Source organism: Theropithecus gelada, chromosome 2, assembly GCF_003255815.1.
Source record: "Theropithecus gelada isolate Dixy chromosome 2, Tgel_1.0, whole genome shotgun sequence".
Lineage (NCBI taxonomy): Eukaryota > Metazoa > Chordata > Mammalia > Primates > Cercopithecidae > Theropithecus > Theropithecus gelada.
In genome coordinates, this window is record NC_037669.1 from 105,653,665 (window position 1) to 105,673,517 (window position 19,853).

The window sequence follows — 19,853 nt, forward strand, 5'->3', positions numbered from 1 at the left end:
CTTATTACTATCTTCATACATTCGTTTTTGGTTTTTTTTTTTTTTTTTTTGTGATGGAGTTTTTCTCTTTTTTTTTTTTTTTTTTTTTTTTTTGAGACGGAGTCTCGCTCTGTCTCCCGGGCTGGAGTTGCAGTGGCCGGATCTCAGCTCACTGCAAGCTCCGCCTCCCGGGTTCACGCCATTCTCCTGCCTCAGCCTCCCGAGTAGCTGGGACTACAGGCGCCGCCACCTCGCCCGGCTAGTTTTTTGTATTTTTTAGTAGAGACGGGGTTTCACCATGTTCACCAGGATGGTCTCGATCTCCTGACCTCGTGATCCACCCGTCTCGGCCTCCCAAAGTGCTGGGATTACAGGCTTGAGCCACCGCGCCCGGCCGGAGTTTTACTCTTGTTGCCCAGGCTGGAGTGCAATGGCATGATCTCAGCTCATAGCAACCTCCGCCTCCCGGGTTCAAGCTATTCTCCTGCCTCAGCCTCCAAGTAGCTGGGATTACAGGCATGCGTCAACACACCCGGCTAATTTTGTACTTTTAGTAGAGACGGGGTTTCTCCATGTTAGTCAGGTTGGTCTCGAACTCCCGATCTTACGTGATCCGCCCACCTCAGCCTCCCAAAGTGCTGGGATTACAGGCTGAGCCACCGTGGCTGGCCACTCCTCTTCATACATTCTATCCTTATAGTACCATTTTAACAAACTTGCTGTTATATAATCTAGACTAAATTCAGAAAAGGTAGACTTTCTGTGGAAAGAAGAAAGCAGTCTTATTGAAGAGGTTTCTCCTGCTAGAGTAACTAAACATTCTGTAGTCCAGAAAATTCTGGACAATTCTGGGAAATGGTATTTGAGCAAAATAAACATAAAACCTCTTCAAAACACTTAAATTCCATGGATACATGTAAAGAACAAAATGACCTGGACAGAAGGTGAAAATGAGAGCCACTCCAGATTACTCTTGATTTCATGAATTTAGAAGGAAAAATTCTATTCTCCTCCTCCTCTCTGAAGTCTCCTTTGTTTACAGTTGGAAAAAGTTATTAAATTAACAGTATATCTAATTTCATTTCAAAGTCATATAAAGGTATCTTTGATTAGTACTGTCAAATTTGTGTTTTAAAAAAATTGCAGTGGGTCTTAATAATGGTTACCCTGGCAAGAAATATGAAATGAGACTATCACCTTTCTTATAAACTTCACTGAGTCGACAAAGAGTTTTGCCTATGAAAAATTAGAAAATCATCAAATGGCACAAATGCAAGGAATTACTGTTTATGACAGTAATATAGCTTACCAATTAATTTAGATAACTTGAAGGCCAAATATCACAAACAGCACATCTATTTAGCATTGCCCTGAATTATATCTGTATCTTTTATTAGCATGTCTTTCAAAGTACACTTTGCTTAGAGTAGATCTCCTCAGCATATTCTGGACTTAAGAATAACATGCTGAATAGCAAAGAAAAGTCTCAAATAATGTACAAAGTCTGTAATAGCCCTAAAATCTAAATTTGAACATACTTCAAGAATTTCTGTTAACTCTTTCCATATACCAAAATTAGCCCAATCTTCTATTTCTTTACCCTCAATTAGTTTTAATTAGTTCTAAAGACTATCAAAGAAGGAAATACCTACATCCTAGCAGGAATCCAATTTAATTGTGTGTGTGGAACTCTACCTTTATTGGCCAATATTCACTATTCTTTAATGCTACTCTTTTCTTATCCTTTTTTTTTTTTTGACAGTCTCACTCCGTCACCCAGGCTGGCACCATCTCGGTTCACTGCAGCCTCCGCCTCCTGTGTTCAAGCAATTCTCTTGCCTCAGTCTCCCAAGTAGCTGGGATTACAGGCATATGTCACCACATCTGGCTAATTTTTGTATTTTTAGTAGAGATGGGTTTCACTATGTTGGCCAGGCTGGTCTTGAACTCCTGACTTCAAATGATCCGCCCATCTTGGCCTCCCAAAGTGCTGGGATTACAAGCGTGAGCTACCACATCTGGCCTTTTCTTATCCTTTATTCACACTAAAATATTCTCTAGGATCAAGGGAGAAAAGATCTAATCAGGAAACATTTTTCATCAATGATCATAAAACAACAGAAGCACTTTTACCTGACCTCCATCAAACCAACTCACAGAATTCAAGTTCTCCTTCCCTCTGTAAGGCTTACTGACTGAAGCCAGGGCATACTGAATCCCCATGGCTAGTTGGATATCTTCCAGAATGCTGATGCTTACTATGAGTCAGCTGTGTTCATTCCCAAGCCTGTTCATGCCACTGTAATGTTACTGTACTTTAAAACTTAAACAGTAAATAAACTAATGAAACAGAGTGAAAAAGAAAGAGCTGTTGTTTCCATGAACATTAAATGGATGGTTTAGAAAAACTTGGTAAAGATGAGTTTCTTTACAAAACTGTCACAAAATAAGGTGTTCATAATATAACAGGATTTTGCATGCAATGATTGATTCACAGGTGCTTAAGCTTTTACCTCATTTTTAAAACTTAAAATGGCAAATTTTGCATGACCCATTAATGATAAAGTTTATGCCAAAAAAGATACTTCAGGACTCCAAGTGGCAAATACAAACTCAAAGAAAAAGTTTGGGACTATAACAAAAGATCAAGGAAAAATGAAAATTTATGTATTTTCAGTTAAAACACTGAAGGTATATATATATACTTATAGTTTTTCACAATTTCCCGCTTAACTAATTTTTCAATTAGCTGGTTTTTTTCCAATAAGCATTTCATAAGAGGACACTGACTATAATTGGTAGCATTCTTCTAACATTAAAAAGGCCAAAAGAAAAGAAATCATTCATGCAAACTAAAATTACTTACTATACCTTTTCCTTTTGAATCCATGAAGAAAAGATCAAGAGAAAGAAAGAAAAGCAAGAAATCAGTTCAAAAGTTCGAAGAAAAGGCAGGTAAAAAATTTCAAGAATATACGTGACAAGCTTTAGTTATCTGTGGGAATGATACTAAATGTGATTAAGTGATGTCTCTAGCATTTATGATTATGCTCAGCTATGGTTATGGGGAAAAAAATCCATAATACTCCCATTATAGCAAAGTAAGTAAATCCATGTTTAAGTGAGATAAATACAAAAACAATTTCAAAAAGATAATCTACTAAAGTACACTAACAACCAAAAAAAAAGAGGAAAACTAAGGGCCCTGGGATGGGGAAACATCTTTATTAAGATTTGAACTTTTGAGACTCTGTATAAGGTAAGTACCAACATATTTTTTTTAAAGCTATATGCCTATAATTACTTAAGAAGAGGCAATAAACATCAGTCTTCAAGAAACTTATAATAGTTTCTATCTTAATGACCTGGGCCTCTGTTTCAAAGAGAAACATATAGTACTTAAACAAGTATAGCTCTTCCTGTTACACTTTCTCCTATGATCAACACAGATGTTTAACAGAGATGAGATCTAACCCAGGCCTCTAGACACTTTATAGTATTATTACTCTGCCATTTGTTCCCAGGCTTTCAAGCATATTTTAATCTATTTGTTAAAACACATTGTCCAAACATCTGATTCCTATAAACAGTAATGAGTAAAATTTATTAGCCACACTATTAATACCCAAAGCACAACCAGCATATTATGATTCTTTCTCAAAATGTTCACTTTGACATACTTTCTTTTCCATGAGACTGTAATGAAAGATTATTATTTTCTCGTATCTACAGGAAAGCTGCTGGGTCTTTTAAAAAAAAAAAAAAAAAAAAATCAGGAACCAGGCCCAAGGAAATTAAAGACAGTATCAAAAGACAATGTTGTCTTTTCCTCTGTTAGTTTTTGTTTGTAAAGTATTCATTTTGTTTGCAGTAAGCTATACTTGAGTTTGATTATAAGCAGTCACATATTCTTATAACATTGACAAGAAAGGGATGTTAAAGCAGATAGAGGTGAGAAATGAGTACTGGTAAGTGGGAACAAAAAATCAACATGCAATTTGCTGACAAATATATGCATTATAATCTATTCTCCTTCACCTTAGTTCTTTTATTCTTTTCTTCTTATCTTAGAATTGGCCTCCTTTTCTCTCAGGATAGCAGAATTGCTTAGAATAGTGGAAATACACTTATATAGGATTCAGCATTCCTCAATGAACTTGGCTGAACTTGGCTCTGTGCATGTCACTTAACCTCTCTGGTCCTCAATAGCCTCAGAAGTAAAATAAGGGGACTGAACTAAACGACCTAAGATTCTTTCCCAAAATTCTATTTATCTAACATTAATTACGCCCCACAGGAAGACCACCATTCTGAACACCTGATAGGAGAGAAGGCTGATAGAACTTTTCTAGAGGGCCATTAGATAATACATATCAAAATTCTTAATGTTCATCTCCTAATCCAAGCAATTCCACTTTTAGGAATATCTGTCCTAAAAAAGTAATCATGGACACAGAAATGTAGTAACAAAGATGTTCATCACAGTACTATATGTTTACAAACAAATGTCTTATAGTAGGAAATGATTAAGTAAATTAGGAAGAATCCATTTAATAGAATACTATGTAGCCATTAAAAATGTACAGACAAAATACATAACTTCATGGAAAGATATTCATTATCATGAAAAGCAGTTTACAAATTAACATGATCCCATTTGAGGATGTATAGATACATATATACAAGTACAGAAAAAAAAGACTAAAAGGTTACATACAAAAAATGTTAGGGATTATTCCTGGATGGCAGGATTTGGTATATCTTCAACTTTTTGCTCATCTATATTTTCTATATTTTCTACTATGAATATATATCAACTATCTAAGTTTTAAGTCTTTTTCAACCAATTCTAAATTCCTTCAAGGGAATTATAATTTTGTTTCTACTCTTCTGGTCCCCAAATAATAAAACTCTATTATTTAACTCAATTACCTTTGAAAAGACTAGGTTTTACAATTACATTTTAAAAAGCTTTTGTCATAATACAAAATTCATAATAGTAAGTCAAATCATTCAAAACCAACAGAAAATAACTAGTTATCCACTTATACGGTAAATAAGGATGCAAGGCCCCACAGAAGTCAAATTGTGGTTCTGCTATTAAGAATTCTCAGGTAATCCATATAAAATAGTCTGTAGATTCCTTACTAAATACAGTGTCATCAAGTCTTTCATTTAAGGGAGATGAAACAACTTAATATCCAGAAGAGAACACTAAAAATGACCCCTCAAAAAAACTAACAGTTTTTTATTTTTTATTTATTTATTTATTTTGAGACGGAGTCTCACTCTGTTGCCCAGGCTGGAGCGCAGTGGCACAATCTCGGCTCACTGCAACCTCAGCCTCCTGGGTTCATGCAACTCTCCTGCCTCAGTCTCCCAAGTAGCTGGGATTACAGGCATCCGCCACCACACCCAGTTAATTTTTTTCAGTAGACACAGGGTTTCACCATGTTGGCCAGGCTGGTCTCGAACTCCTGACCTCAGATGATCCACCTGCCTCAGCCTCCCAAAGTGCTAGAATTACAGGCATGAGCCACCGTGCCCGGCCACAAAAATCTAATAGTTTTTTAATTTAAAAAGAACAAAATATTCTATTCATACATTGAATTCAAAAACAAAGAAGGTTTAATGAAACTATAGTCATTTAGTCTCAGGTAGAAAAAAATGAGAAAATACAACTATCTTCTACTATACAAATAAAACTAGTTCTCTTTCAAACAAGAAAGCAATGTGATTACAGGCCAAAAAAATTTCGGTTTAGAGCAATTTACATTGGAAATTTTTAAAAAAGCTTATTGTCAGTGAGAGCTCCTGAAAATTACTGAGAAAGCCTGTTTTCCGGAAGATCTTTTAGAATACCCATTACGGGAACGTGATTCAGAATCAAAAATTCCCACCACCAACAACCGGAGGCAGACAAGATGATAACCCAAGGTTCCCCTCAACTTTATTCTTTGTGTCTAGGTTTGCAGAGAGATCAATAGATATGACAGTTTATAAATTCATGAAGAAGAAAACAAACTTGCAATAAGCAGCAAAACAAAGCTGTGAGTCAAATAATTTTTAGCTATAAAAATATTGACTGCTACTTTTCAAGTTTTTCTGGTTTTGTTCAAGAAAATCAAGTACACTATATAAACTGTGATTAAAGGACATTACAAAACCCAAAAGGACAATATTTAAAAGCAGGAAAGCACTTAAAAAATTTACCAAATATTAAAGCCAATCCATGAGATGTACCCACTGCTATCAGACTGGACACTGCCTGAAAACAAAAGGGAAGATTACATTTTAAGATACTACATTAAGAATCTTAAAATAATCAGAGTTGAATTTGTTGGCCTTCCTTCCTCTAGGCACCAGATGACATACAAACTATTGTAAATAAGAAGAATTTCATCCAGGAGGCAAAACGGGAAATGAAACTCAGGACATTTTATTTCTGAGAATCCCTCTAAATTTACTTTAGGAGTAACACTATCAAAATATCATATGTTCAACATTATAGGCAATAACATGCCACTTAGCTTCCTCTAAAGCAACTTTCAAATAAAAAATCAGGGGTCCAGGCAAAGTAAGAGGCACTTATGCTACCCAACCAAGAGCTTCCTACAAGGCCTGGGGAAGAGATGAGAACACAATTCTCTACTTTATCCACAGGAGCCTAAAGGCATCCAAAGTGTTGAAAACTCACCCACTTCCTTACCAAAGACTGACTAAAAGGAAAGCTAAAAAGGCACTGGAGGAAGACAAGAAGAGAGAGAACCAGTATGTTTTCAATATCCCCTAGTTCTCTACAATACTGCAGCAGAGTTCTATTTGGCAAGCCTGGCAACGGAATCCAGAGCTGTTAAATGTGCTATTTACCACAAAGTCATCCTATCAAATGATGCTTTCCACTCCTTATGGAAGGGGAGCCAAATCACAGAAGAAGTAAATTTACTTGGGCAGGGTGGTACCACAAACAAATAAACCTGGAGAAGGCTAGTATTACTCCATTATCTGCTTCTCAAACAAAACCCTAAAAAGTAAAAAATTAGGAAAAAAGAAAGCACCCAACATGGACAAATGTTAAGCCTGATTACTGGTAGTAAAATGACTTACGAATGTATTACCATAATAACTTATGTAATATTTTGAACCATGTAATAATAAATCTAAGAAAACCCAATCAAATAAAAAGCTTACCTTTAAAAAGTTCAAGTATACTTACAATTGCTGTAGGCAAGCCAGCATCTACTTTGTCCTAAATGAAATTTTAAAGAAAGTATTTGAAAAATATTCTCACTTTTAAAACAGAAAATGGTATAAGGCTCTTGCTTTACATACACTTTGGTCCAGATCAGTTTAGATTAGAGGTGGAACCTTTAATTTTTGCCCCCATCTAAGAGAAATCACAAAAGCTATATATACCAACAAAATACAAAGGGCATGAAAGAGGATTGCTTTATTTTACTAAGTAGATAAGTGCCTTTACGAAGTAAGATGCCTCAGGGAGGGTACTGATTATAACGGAAATGCAAAGGAAAAAGAGGAAAGATGTTCCATTTTCTGTACTTGAATAAACTGTAAGTACTATGGGGTCAAAACAGTAGGAGTACATAAAGATTTGAGAAAAGTAAACATGCTAAAGATGTTTCTACTACTAAGTAGGACTTTCCTATCTAGCAATTACCCAATAACCTCTAAATAAACCCCAACAGGGTATATTAAGTCAGTTCTCAAGCATAAGAAATTAAAACATAAAGAAGTGCTAGTCCCACCTCCCTACCAGTAACTACATGGCATTCAAAAAGTCACCTAACTTTTCTGAATATTAGTCTCCTCATCTGTTCAAAGAAATAGCAAATACTGCCCTATTTACCTCAATGAGCTGTCCTGAGGATCAAATTAAATGTGAAGAATCAGATAAATATGGAAGAGTATCAATTCTATGCTTACATAGCTTTAAATAACCCTAAGAGTTTGTAGTGATACAGTACTGTAGTAGCAAAGAGCTTGCATATAGCAGCATCTATCCAACTTTGAGTGTATATATATCTGTGTGTCAAACATGCCTAACATAATGCTCAACAATTAAGAAGCATGTAATACATAGTTGATAAATGATTAATTTGCATCTAGACAGGGAAAAAGAGAAATGGGACAGCAGATAAAGGTCATAAACTCTAGTAAGACCTCACTTAATGTTGTCAGTAAGTTCTTGAAAACTGTGACTTTAAGCAAAACAACTTAAACCAATTGTTTTTTCTTCATTAACATTATAACAAAACGACATTGAACAAAATGATGTTATTCGAAGGCCTATCCTACATTCAAAATAGAGCCTGAATAATGAAATCAGAAGTCGCCTGACTTCAAAAGCTAAAAAAACACAGATATTTGGAAGCATTGTAGAGATTACAGAATTTTAGTACTGGTGTTGCAATATCTAAGGGTAGTGGGTCTCAAAAGCTAAAATGCATGAGAATCACCTGGGATGCCTGTATGCCTGGGATTCTGTAGGTCTGGGGTGAGCCCCAGGAATCTGCAATTTAATCAGTACCCTAGGAGATTGTTATACAGCGGACGCATTTTGAAAAAAACACTACAATAAGCTATCTCTAGTATTTTAAAGTTGATCGTAAAAATAATAAAGACCCTTAAAAAAAAAAAAAGTTACTTTGAATTATTTTAAAGTATGGTCACATGTCATACGACTTTGAAAAGGATCCCAAATTAAAAAACGAGCTTCACAACTGCAAAAATTTCATCTCTCCTAAGTGTTTTCCATGCATGAACCCCAAAACTGTGATCAAGGCCCAAAGCAGCCCTAATAACATCACTAACCACATGGCTGAACGCACTATTGAGCAATTATTCAGGAAGAAATATCCAAAAATATAACTAGCTTTACATGTTAATAAACCAACCATCACAGGAAAGCATGCAATTTAAATTGAGCTGGTAATCCAAAAATAGGAAGGCACCGTATGATGACTGTCACAGGAAAGGCAGTTTTCATTTTAACATACCAAAGGAGCTCAGCCATAGCAATGAAATAAAAACAGAATGCAAACACTCTGGGATTTATTAGAATTTCCCCTCCTCTTCAAGGGGAAGGAGAAACCCTTTTAAATAACAGATTTATCTAATCATTGTTCAGAGTCTGAGTTTTAGCTCAGTCTCCAATATTCAAAATATTTTTAAAACTGCACAGGTGGGTCAAATGACTGTTCTGGTTCATCTTGATTTTGAAAGGAATGAATTTCATCACCTACATAAGGATTAAATTCAGAAAACGTCATGGAAATGTAATCCTCAACAGGTGGTTCCCATTCTAGCAAATATGAGTTACTCTCCACCTAAAAGAGGAAAAACAATTGCCCAGGTTTCCTCCATTGCTTGTTGAGCATCTCTCTATTTAAATTTACTTCATGATATATGAGCTAGGTCAGGATACACCAATTATAATAGTAAATACTTTTTTTTTTTTTGGTATTTGCACTAAGGGCTTTTTCTGATAAACCTGAAAATTGAAATGCAATTGTGGTATCTTGTAATTCTGTATCAATCTCTCACCCTCGTGAAAAATCCAAACTTTTATTTCTTGTCCAACTTGGATATGCAAAATGCCGATTAAATGCCCCAAAAAGAACATAAAAACACATCAAACTTCCTGGAGTATAAATCTGTCATTATCATTATATATAGAATCTATACATTGTATTCAGAAAACCAAAACTGAAAGACTACATAAAACTACCGGCTGTGAGGTCAAAAGAAAAGTCTGATAGTGTCAAACGAAAAGTTTGCCATCTATGGACCGTTAAATACTGTTTACGTTAACCCAGTGCTCTACATAATTTTCAAAAAAGGTCACAAATATTCTGTTCCAGCCATTTCACACATTCGCCACATTCACCAGTGCCACCTCTAGTTCACAACAGAGGCACTACACTTGAAGCCAGAAACCCCAGTTTTGAATAAATGCCTTGCTACCTCCTAACAGAATGATCTAAGACAAGTTACTATCACCTTTCTGGGCCTATCTTCTCATTTGTAAAATAGAAAACAGCTTTACCTACTTTCCAAGTTGTAAGAATAAAAGAAATAAGGGGCATGAAAATACTTTTGTGAATTATAAAAAAATCATTCAAGTTGTAAAAGATTCTGATCAATCATTTCCCCATATGAAAAGAGTAAAAAAAAAAAAAAAAAAAAAAAAAAGCACAGAATCTCAACATGGCAACTAAACTGAAAAGGAATTTAAAGAAAAGACAGATAGTATTCATTTTCGGCTTGCTGCCATATTTCATTTAGGCACAGCCTAGACTCTGAGCAGAACTTTATTTTCATGGCTGCACTAATTTCTATGTCAAGACGTGTAGCCATGTCACACAAAAACCATGAAAGCCAGATTCTATTTTTCTTAAGCCTCGGGCCAAGAGAAGTGCTGTATTTTGTTTTATGCTCATTCCTACTTTATTATGCCATTGCAGGTTACAAAGTTGAGGGAAAAAAACAAAATACTTACAGCTGCAGACACTATCTGGGCAGAAATTCCCTTCAAAAGTGAATGGCGCATAACTGATCCATGGAGTGAAAAAGAATCAGGTAATTTCTTCTTCCTAAAAATAAAGAAAAACATTTAAAAACAGACAAAAAAAGTGAAAAGGCGAGGTCCCAATGCTTTGAAAGAAAACACACACGCACAAAAAGCAGAAGACAACATTGTATGTTATTTGTTAGATCTGTTTTTAAAAGATGTATGAAGTATCTAACAATCCCACCTTAAAATGTATTAAACCCGCCTTGAACCTCAAAGAAGCACAAGCAGGAAAATGAATCAAATCACCATTCCTTTCTCACGATTCAAACTGCTCCATGCCCACCTTAGGAAATGCGACAGTAGGTTCTCATGTTCTCCAGAAGGCTGACTACAGCGCACTCCTCCGGCCTGCAAGTCTACATTACCCTGCTGCCTTCTTACCCTTGCTCACCTTTCCTGCGCTGCTGCTCCTCCTATGACCATCCTCTCATTCTTCAACCACTTCCTCAAATCCCCCTTCTACTCATCCTCATATAAAAAGTAACTTTTAAACTTTTACCCAACATTACTGAGCACCTACTCTGTATGACTAGAAGTATGCTCTGGGAATACAAAAATAGGAAAGTCACAGTTACTACTATCAAGGATCTCACAGCTTAGAGAGGCTGAGAAGTAACTCTAAAGAATGAATGTTACACTAGAAATATGAATTAAGTGCCATATAAATGCAAATGAAGAACACTTTAATTCTGTTTATTTGGGGGACATTAAGGATAGCTATAGAAAAGAGAAGATGACTAATGTGACCTTAATGGATGACTAGGAGTTTGTCAGGCAAAAAGCATGGGCAGAAATATGAAGATGTAAAGGTGTGCAGTGTGTCTGGGGTATACACACACAAAAGGTATGGACTAGGAGGGCTGAAGTACGAGTGCTTAGAGATTAGGTCAAAACAGTAAGCACGGCCCAGACTGAGGCCATGCAGAGGAGTTCTGACTTAATCTTGTAGGTGACAAGGTGACACCATATCTTTTTATTTATTTATTTATTTATTTAGAGATGGAGTCTCCCTCTGTCACCCAGGATGGAGTGCAGTGGCACGATCTTGGCTCACTGCAAGCTCTGCCTCCCAGATTCATGCCATTCTCCTATCTCAGCCTCCCGTCGAGTAGCTGGGACTACAAGCACCTGCCCCAACGCCCAGCTAATTTTTTGAATTTTTAGTAGAGACAGGGTTTCACCGTACTAGCCAGGATGGTCTTGATCTCCTGACCTCGTGATCCGCCTGCCTCAGCCTCCCACAGTGCTGGGATTACAGGCGTGAGAGACCACGCCTGGCCAATGACACCGTATCTTTTAAGCAGGTAGTAACCAGATCATCAAAAACATTTAAGTTATCTATTTGAAGGACACATTGCTGAACAGGTTAACATAACGTCCTGTTCAGCAACATCCCCTATCCCATAAGAGATAACCTAAAGAAAAGAGCACTGACACCGGCAAAATTGAAGAAGAAAAACAGATCACTTTATCAATATTAAAGTTACACATGAATTCAATAATGTATTTATGATTTCTCCACTTCTCTTTCCTTTTCATATTCTCTCCAAGAATTGGAAGGTGAAAAGCAGCCCAAATTTAAGTTATTTAGGTTTAGAAGTCTTTTTCCTGAAATTTTAATCATCTTTGTGATTCTCTGAACCCACTCCAAGAGAATGAAGGAAGGCCGATCTTAGAGAATGCAGGTGACAGGGAGGTGCGGGAGGGTGCGCAGAACAGAAGGGTAGTGAACCAAGCTGCATGTTTCCACCACAGACACTGTGCCAGGTTTAATCTGTACTTCCTCCAAGGGCTCTCCTGCTTCCAGGAGTCCCTGGCTATCATTATGGCTTCCTACCAAAGTGGTCATAGCACCTACCCTTTTACCTTCTTCCTTAATGGTGCCAAAATCTTCAAGATATTATATCCCTTCTACTTCCTATGCAAGGCTTCAACAGACCATATCGTACTTTAAAAAGTACAATAGAGTACAATATTTACATTTGAAACAATTAAATACTTCAACTGTAAGCAAGTATGATTTACATGAATACCTACCTCTTTAAGTTGGTCCTGTCACCACTATCTGAGCTTGCCACAGATGAAGTATCATAGGAGTGAGAATCAATAGTATCAATGTTTAACAATGTAGGATCCTCAAGAACAAAAGACTCATCTTCATCATCAGTCTAAATTGGAAGAAGATAAATCAATACATTCAAAATCCAAATACTCTATAAAATAAGACAGGTATTAATGGGTTTCTCCAGAGCACACAAGTGCTTATTTCTGCCTTTCACCTCCATTCCATGCATTCTTATTGACCAGAAAGGCACCATACAGAATTATTAGTATTAAATTCTAGATAGCTATTTCTTTCTACAAAGAAGTCACCCCAAAAACTTCTTTCTTGTAGCAGGAAGAAGCAGAAGCCGTTATGCAGATTACTGTTAGCTATAGAATATTTCTTAAAAATCAAGCTTTTACAGATGATTTAGCAGTTAACTAACAGCCAATGGCTCATTTGAAGAAAACAAACACCATCTGACTATAAATAGTCTACTATAAAAAAATATGACAAGCAGACAGCAGAAAGGCATTCGGGTTGGAAACAGCGCAGAAAGACTCAGTGATTTCACAATACAGATTTTGTCCATGGGAAAAGTAGTAGTCCAAAATGTCTGGAGGGTATAAGCAGAAGCTGGAGATGATCCTAGAAAGATAAGCTGGTACCCGAACCATAAAAAGCCTTATATTCCATTACACTAGATGGCAGCAGGGCCCATGTCTATCTTGTTCATCATTGTACCTCTAGTGCCTAGTATAATGCCTGACACATAACCAGTACTCATTTAATGAGTATTCAGTATACTATATATAGCAGGCAGTGGGAAGGCAACTGACATTTTTAAGAAGTGGAAAGACATGATGGGAACCATGTTTTAGAAAGATAAGTGGGGCAGTATGAAGAATAGATGAGGGGAAACAAGAAGACTTTAAGGACCAGTAAGAGGGCCATTGCACTATCAAGGAGAAACAGGAGATCCCAACCTAAGAAGCTGCAGAAGAGGTCAACAGAGGGAATGATGAAACACATTACTGAGAAAAAATCAAACGTCTCTGGTTACCATTGAAATGGGGGATTGAGTAGGGGTACAGATGGGAGGAGAGGTAAGGGAGAAGTCAAAGAAGAGTACAAGATTTCCAGCTTCTACAACTAGGCAAAGGGTGATTCTACTCACTGAAACTAGAAAGCAGACAAATGGCAGATAAAGCAGGACGAGGTACTTGGCTTTGCACAAGTTGATTCTGGGTGACAAATATCAGAGAATGATGTCTCACCGTCTCTTTCAGCTGCACTACCTTCTGCCTTACCATTTCCAATCAATGTGCTTGAGAGATTAATGTCTACTCACTACCTCGACTCCACTCATTACAAGCTCCTACCAACCTTGCTGATGTTACTAGCCAAATCTACTGGTCTGCTTTCTGTTAGTGTGTTCTTGTCCTCCAGGCATCATTTAACCCTGTTGACCATTCCCTGTCACCCAGGCCAGTATGCAGCAGCACAATCACAGCTCACTGGAGCCTCAAATTCCTGGACTCAAGCAATCCTCCACTGCAGCCTCCAAGTAGCTGGGACTACAGGTGCATGCCACCACGCCTGGCTCATTCCCTACATCTTGAAATTTTCTTTTCCTTTGGTTTTTGGTACATCTCTCCTTCCTGGTTCTCCGCTAATTTATGTGTCCTCCTATTAGTCACATGCTAGCTTCTTCTCAGCCCAACCTTTAAATACGACTGTCCCTCAGGATTATACTCTAAGCTCTCTTCTTCTCTTCCTACTTCATGTACTTCCTATTTGAGTAAGCTCACCCATATCTATAGCTTTAAGAACCATGTTATCTAATGACTCCAAAATCTGTGTCTTTAGTATCAACATTTCTCAAGGTTTAGGTCCAAATTTATAACTGCTTTCCAGATATCTCTACACATAGGTCTTCTAAGAACAGGGTTAGGACTGGCAATAAGACAATATGTTGCTTGAGTGCTGTAAAGATTGGAACAATTGCTGTAGGAAAAGGGAAGGAAATAATTCAGAAATAAGTATGGCAGCATCAAGATCTTAAACAAGAGAGTCAATCAAAATGTTATTTGATTTTCTTAAAAAGTCTGGGGACATAATTAAAGAAAATGGATCAGATGAATTAAGCCAGGCTTACAAGATAAGTGAAAGAAAAAGTGAAGGGAAAAAAAGAAGTGAAGATGTCAAGACTGAATTTAAAACTACTGCTGCACAGCAAAAGTATCAATTATCCCCAAACTGATGTGAAAAAAACTGCACAATCCTTTCAAATTTCAGCTGATTTGTGTATGTGTATGTGTGTGTGTGTGTGTGTACTGATAAACTAATTCTAAAACTTACATGAAAATGCAAAAAAAAAAAAAAAAGGCAATCTTGAATAACATTAAAGCTGAAAGTTTTTGAACTACCAGATACCAAGACCTATTACAAAGTTTCAACCACTAGAATGTGAGATTGAGGCAAGTATGGACACACCAATGGACTCAGATCCACACATATTTATATATCCACCTGATTTATAACAAAAGTGACACCAGACGAGAATACTCTTTTTAGTACACGGTGCTGGCTCATAGCTCACACTATCACACCCAAAAATAATTCCAGATGAATTACAGATCTACATATGACAGGAACAATGAAAATGTTAGAACAAAATAGGGTAACATCATCATAACCTTGGAATTGGAAAAATTTTCTTAAATAGGACACACACATGCACACAAATGGAAATTTTTAATAAGCTGAACTATATTAAGAACTTGTACTCCTCAAAAGAAACTATTAATAGAGTGAAAAGGTAATGTACAGAAAGAAAGAAGATGTAATATGTATATCAAATAAAGGGCTTGTTTTGGCATACATAAAGAACTCCTATAAATCACTTAAAAAATAAAACAACAGAAGTGGGCTAATTATATGAAAAAGCAATTCGCAAAAGAGATATCTAAACATATGTCAAAGTACCCAATTTCATTAGTCTTTAGGGAAATTCAAATTAAAACCATGATGTGATAGCACTACACATCTGTTAAGAATGAAAGTGAAGCCGGGCGCGGTGGCTCACGCCTGTAATCCCAGCACTTTGGGAGGCCGAGGCGGGCGGATCACGAGGTCAGGAGATCGAGACCATCCTGGCTAACACGGTGAAACCCCGTCTCTACTAAAAATACAAAAAATTAGCCGGGCGTGGTGGTGCACGGCCTGTAATCCCAACTACTCGGAGGCTGAGGCAGGAGAATGGCGTGAACCCGGGAGGCGGAGCTTGCAGTGAGCCGATTTCGCGCCACTGCACTCCAGCCTGGGTGACAAAGCGAGACTCCGTCTCCAAAAAAAAAAAAGAATGAAAGTGAAAAAGACAGAAAAAATTCAAAAGTTTACAAGGATATAGTAATCAGAAATCGCATACACTGTTCCTGGAAGTGTATATCAAACCACCACTTTGAAAACCTGTGCCAATATATACTAAAGCTGAATGTAACTATACCTGATGACCCACTAATTCCACCCCTAGGTATATGCCCAACAGAAATGTTTATAAAGCTGGGAACAGTGGTTCATGCCTGTAATCCCAGCACTTTGGAGGGCCAAGGCAGGCAGATCACCTGAGGTCAGGAGTTCAAGACCAGCCTGGCCAACATAGCAAAATCCCGTATCCAATAAAAATACAAAAAACTTTGCCACGTGTGGTGGCACATGCTGGTAGTCCCAGCTACTCGGGAGCCTGAGGCACGAGAATCACTTGAACCCAGGAGGAGGAGGTTGCAGTGAGCCCTGATCATACCACTGCACTCCAGCCTGGGTGACAGAGTGAGACTGTCTCAAAAAAACCAAAATGAAAACAGACAAAACCCAGAAATGTGTGTAAGTATGTATATGCCAAAACACACGAATAGGAAAATTTACAGCAGCACTCTTCATAGTAGCCAGAAATTAGAAACTACACAAATACATATCAATAGTAGAATGAATAAAGGTATATTCACAAAGAATTTTACACAGCAATGTGAACAAATCTAAAAACATAATACTAAGGGAAAGAAGTCAGAAACAGAAGACTACACACTATATAATTCCATTTATATAAAGTTCAAAGCAGGCAAAGTAATCAATGCTAGTAGAAGTTACAGTAGTAATTACTCTGGGTTTGGGAACTAAAAGGACACAAGATGAGCTTCTGGGGTACTAGTAATGTTCTGTTGCTTTATCTGGATTCTGGTTACACAGGTTGTTCAGTTTGTTAACATTCACCACACTGTACACTTATGATTTGTGCACCTTCCTCTATGTATGATATACTTCAATGAAAAGTTCAAAAGAAATTTCTGGCTGTACAATCCAATAGCAGGATTGAAGTAAACCCAGGACTATTATCAGAGACTGGGAGATTAGAAAGGGTCAAAAGACTTGATCTTAATGAGGCCAAAACACAGGTTCAATGGAAGGGAATAGGGGAAAAAGGTGACAGTTAGAGAATGGAATTTCAAAATTTAAAATCTCAGAAGAAGCATAGTTTCGAAGGATGGCAATATCTAGTAACATTATTTCATGCCCTAAATTCTGAGATCCAGGATGTCTCAGTAATCTCTACATTTCTACTTTAAAAAGTATTGGCCAGGTATGGTGGCTCATGCCTGTAATCCCAGAACTTTGGGAGGCTGAGGCAGGCAGATCACTTGAGGTCAGGAGTTTGAGACCAGCCTGGCCAACATGATGGTGAAACCCTGTCTCTACTAAAAATACAAAAATTAGCTGGGCATGGTGGCGGGCGCCTGTAATCCTAGCTACTTGGGAGGCTGAGGCACGAGAATCGCTTGAGCCTGGGAGGTGGAGGTTGCAGTGAGCCAAGATCGTGCGACTGCACTCCAGCCTGGGTGACAGAGCAAGACTCCATCTCAAAAAAACAAAAACAAAAAAACAAAAAAAAAACTTGGATGTCCATTTCTTCCCAGTCTCCCTTAAGGTTGATATTAATGAACATTATAGAATATATGCATCCACATATCCTGAGAAAAGGGCTTATCTACATTTTCTACTTCGGCCCTTTTCATTTTCTCTTCAGTCATTTTCTTTATTACTCCCCACAGCCCCCTTATAGTCTTCATAATGGTCTACAATTTGAACTATGTTTTCTTCCACTTACGACTTGCCTGGTTCCCTGGAGGTGTAAAGTCTGGCCACTTCCCAGCCTCATTTTCCTCTCAAGCACAGAGATAGTCATATTGCACTTTATAACGCCAACATCTAACACCATGACCCAAATACACCAGGCACTCAAACTACTATTGAGGATGATAACAGTGTTATCTTCTTAGTAAACCACTAATGACTATACTTACTGTTACTCATAGATAAGAAAGTTATTGTGCAAGAACAGTTTTCCTTCATTGGGAACTACAGCTCATTCATATGAGCATTATTTTCTTTGCTGATATTATATAATGATGTACAAACAAGGCCTTATACACAGTCCTCTAAGATTATTTTTATTTTACATTTAATAAGATAATTGAAATGAGGATGCAATTAAGGCCATTTTAACAAAACTGACTAAAATTAATCTTCTCACCTCTAAATGAAAGATTTCCTCTATATTAGAAAGTAAATAAAGGACATTTCACTGTAACAGAATATTCTTTCATGGACCAAAGCCTTCTTTGTCAAAACTAAAAATGCCTAAGTCTTCACACAGAACATATAGAACACTTCTGAAGTTAAAACACATTCAAAGTTAAAATACATTCAAAGTAACACCAACATCAAACTGATATAAAAAATAGAAATAAAAGCCATATGAGAAAAATAAAAGACACAATTGACAGAGAAAGTAGTTTGTATCCTATAAAGTGTTGCCTATAACCCTAATAGGATAGACAGAGGCCCAACTCACTCAGAGCTTTGGTATACGTGGGCATTTTCGTCGGGGAACTTTTGGGTCCTTATCTTTTGGAAAACATAACTGCGGATTTGAAATAGATTTATACATTGCAAGGTCTTTCTCAAATTAGAAGCTAAAACCTCCAAGGGAAGTCCCAAGCAAGGTTTTAAAAGATGAAGAAGACTGAGTTGAAGGGTTGTCAGCAGATGCAGGGTACATAAAACAGGCGTGCTTCACCAACCATGGACTCTCACAGAGCCCCTTTAGAAAGCCTTTCATCTCCCAATTCAGAAAAGAATAACATCATTTCAAAACTCTGAAAAATTTTTCAATAGAAATGGCATTCATAAGATAAACTATAAAAGATTAGTTTTCTTCATGTAGAAGAGTGATGAAGCTTATTATAAGGTTGAAAGATGTTCTTTAGTGTCAGAGGACAAGCTATTTGAATATCAGTGGTAGAGAAAACTTAACCATTAGCAACACATAATACAAACCTCAAAAGTGACATAAATTTTGCATCTCAATTCACTTAATAAAATATATTTTAAAGTCTGCCAAGTATTAGGCATTGTTCTGAGCACAGAGACTAAAGATGAACAAGAGATGGTTTATGCCCTTGAGAAGCTCACAATCTAGACTACTGCTATCCAAGAGAACTTCCTGTGATGATGGAAATACTCTTTATCTATGCTGTCCCCTAGCCACATAGTAGCCGCTAGCCACACGTGGCTATTGAGCACTTGAAATGTGCCTTGTACAGCCAAGGAATTAAATTTGTATTTGATTATAATTAATTTAAATTTTAAACTGACACACACGACTAGTGGCTACCCTACTGGATAGTGCGCATCAAGGTGCATTTATAACTAATCCAAAAAGTATTAAGATTAATGCCACGAAATGACAGTAATCATTAATATTCACTTACCTCATTTAGTATGCTTTCCAGTGTTGGAGGAGTATCAACTTGAGGAATATCAAACTCCTTGTCATCAATCTAAACAAAGAAAAAAAATAATGCTCACAAAATGATGCCTTTCCCCTTATAACTGTGAGGGGTTTCAGTTTATTAAAATCACCATCAATTAAAAGACAAACTTACCACCACAATGATCAACTCAAAAATCCATAGTAATAATCAAGTCAAGACTACAGAGTGATTTCCTTTCCTATCTACACATTCAGTTACTATCAAGGACATATATGCACTAACTGCACTATCCTGACAGCCCTTTCCAGAACGCTTTTTTTCTTGAGACAGAGTCTCGCTGTGATGCCCAGGGGAGTGCAATGGTGCGATCTCAGCTCACTGCAACCTCCGCCTCCCAGGTTCA

The 19,853-nt window shown here is 37.1% G+C and overlaps 1 protein-coding gene across 8 annotated transcripts in view; it reads right to left on the bottom strand.

The window, feature by feature from the left end:
- VPS8 (VPS8, CORVET complex subunit) overlaps positions 1-19,853 on the bottom strand; it is a 254,143-nt gene that overhangs the window by 219,989 nt on the left and 14,301 nt on the right. For 4 of the 8 annotated variants that reach the window (XM_025376215.1, XM_025376212.1, XM_025376213.1 and 1 more), the window contains 6 exons: positions 19,448-19,516; positions 12,611-12,741; positions 10,499-10,592; positions 7,196-7,228; positions 6,193-6,247; positions 2,851-2,856 (listed from right to left, as the gene is read on the bottom strand). In XM_025376215.1, the coding sequence (XP_025232000.1) occupies positions 2,851-2,856; positions 6,193-6,247; positions 7,196-7,228; positions 10,499-10,592; positions 12,611-12,741; positions 19,448-19,516 (388 nt within the window). Of the gene's footprint in view, positions 1-2,850; positions 2,857-6,192; positions 6,248-7,195; positions 7,229-9,242; positions 9,327-10,498; positions 10,593-12,610; positions 12,742-19,447; positions 19,517-19,853 lie in introns of all 8 variants that reach the window. The other 4 variants (XM_025376216.1, XM_025376218.1, XM_025376211.1 and 1 more) reach the window with 3 other exon arrangements.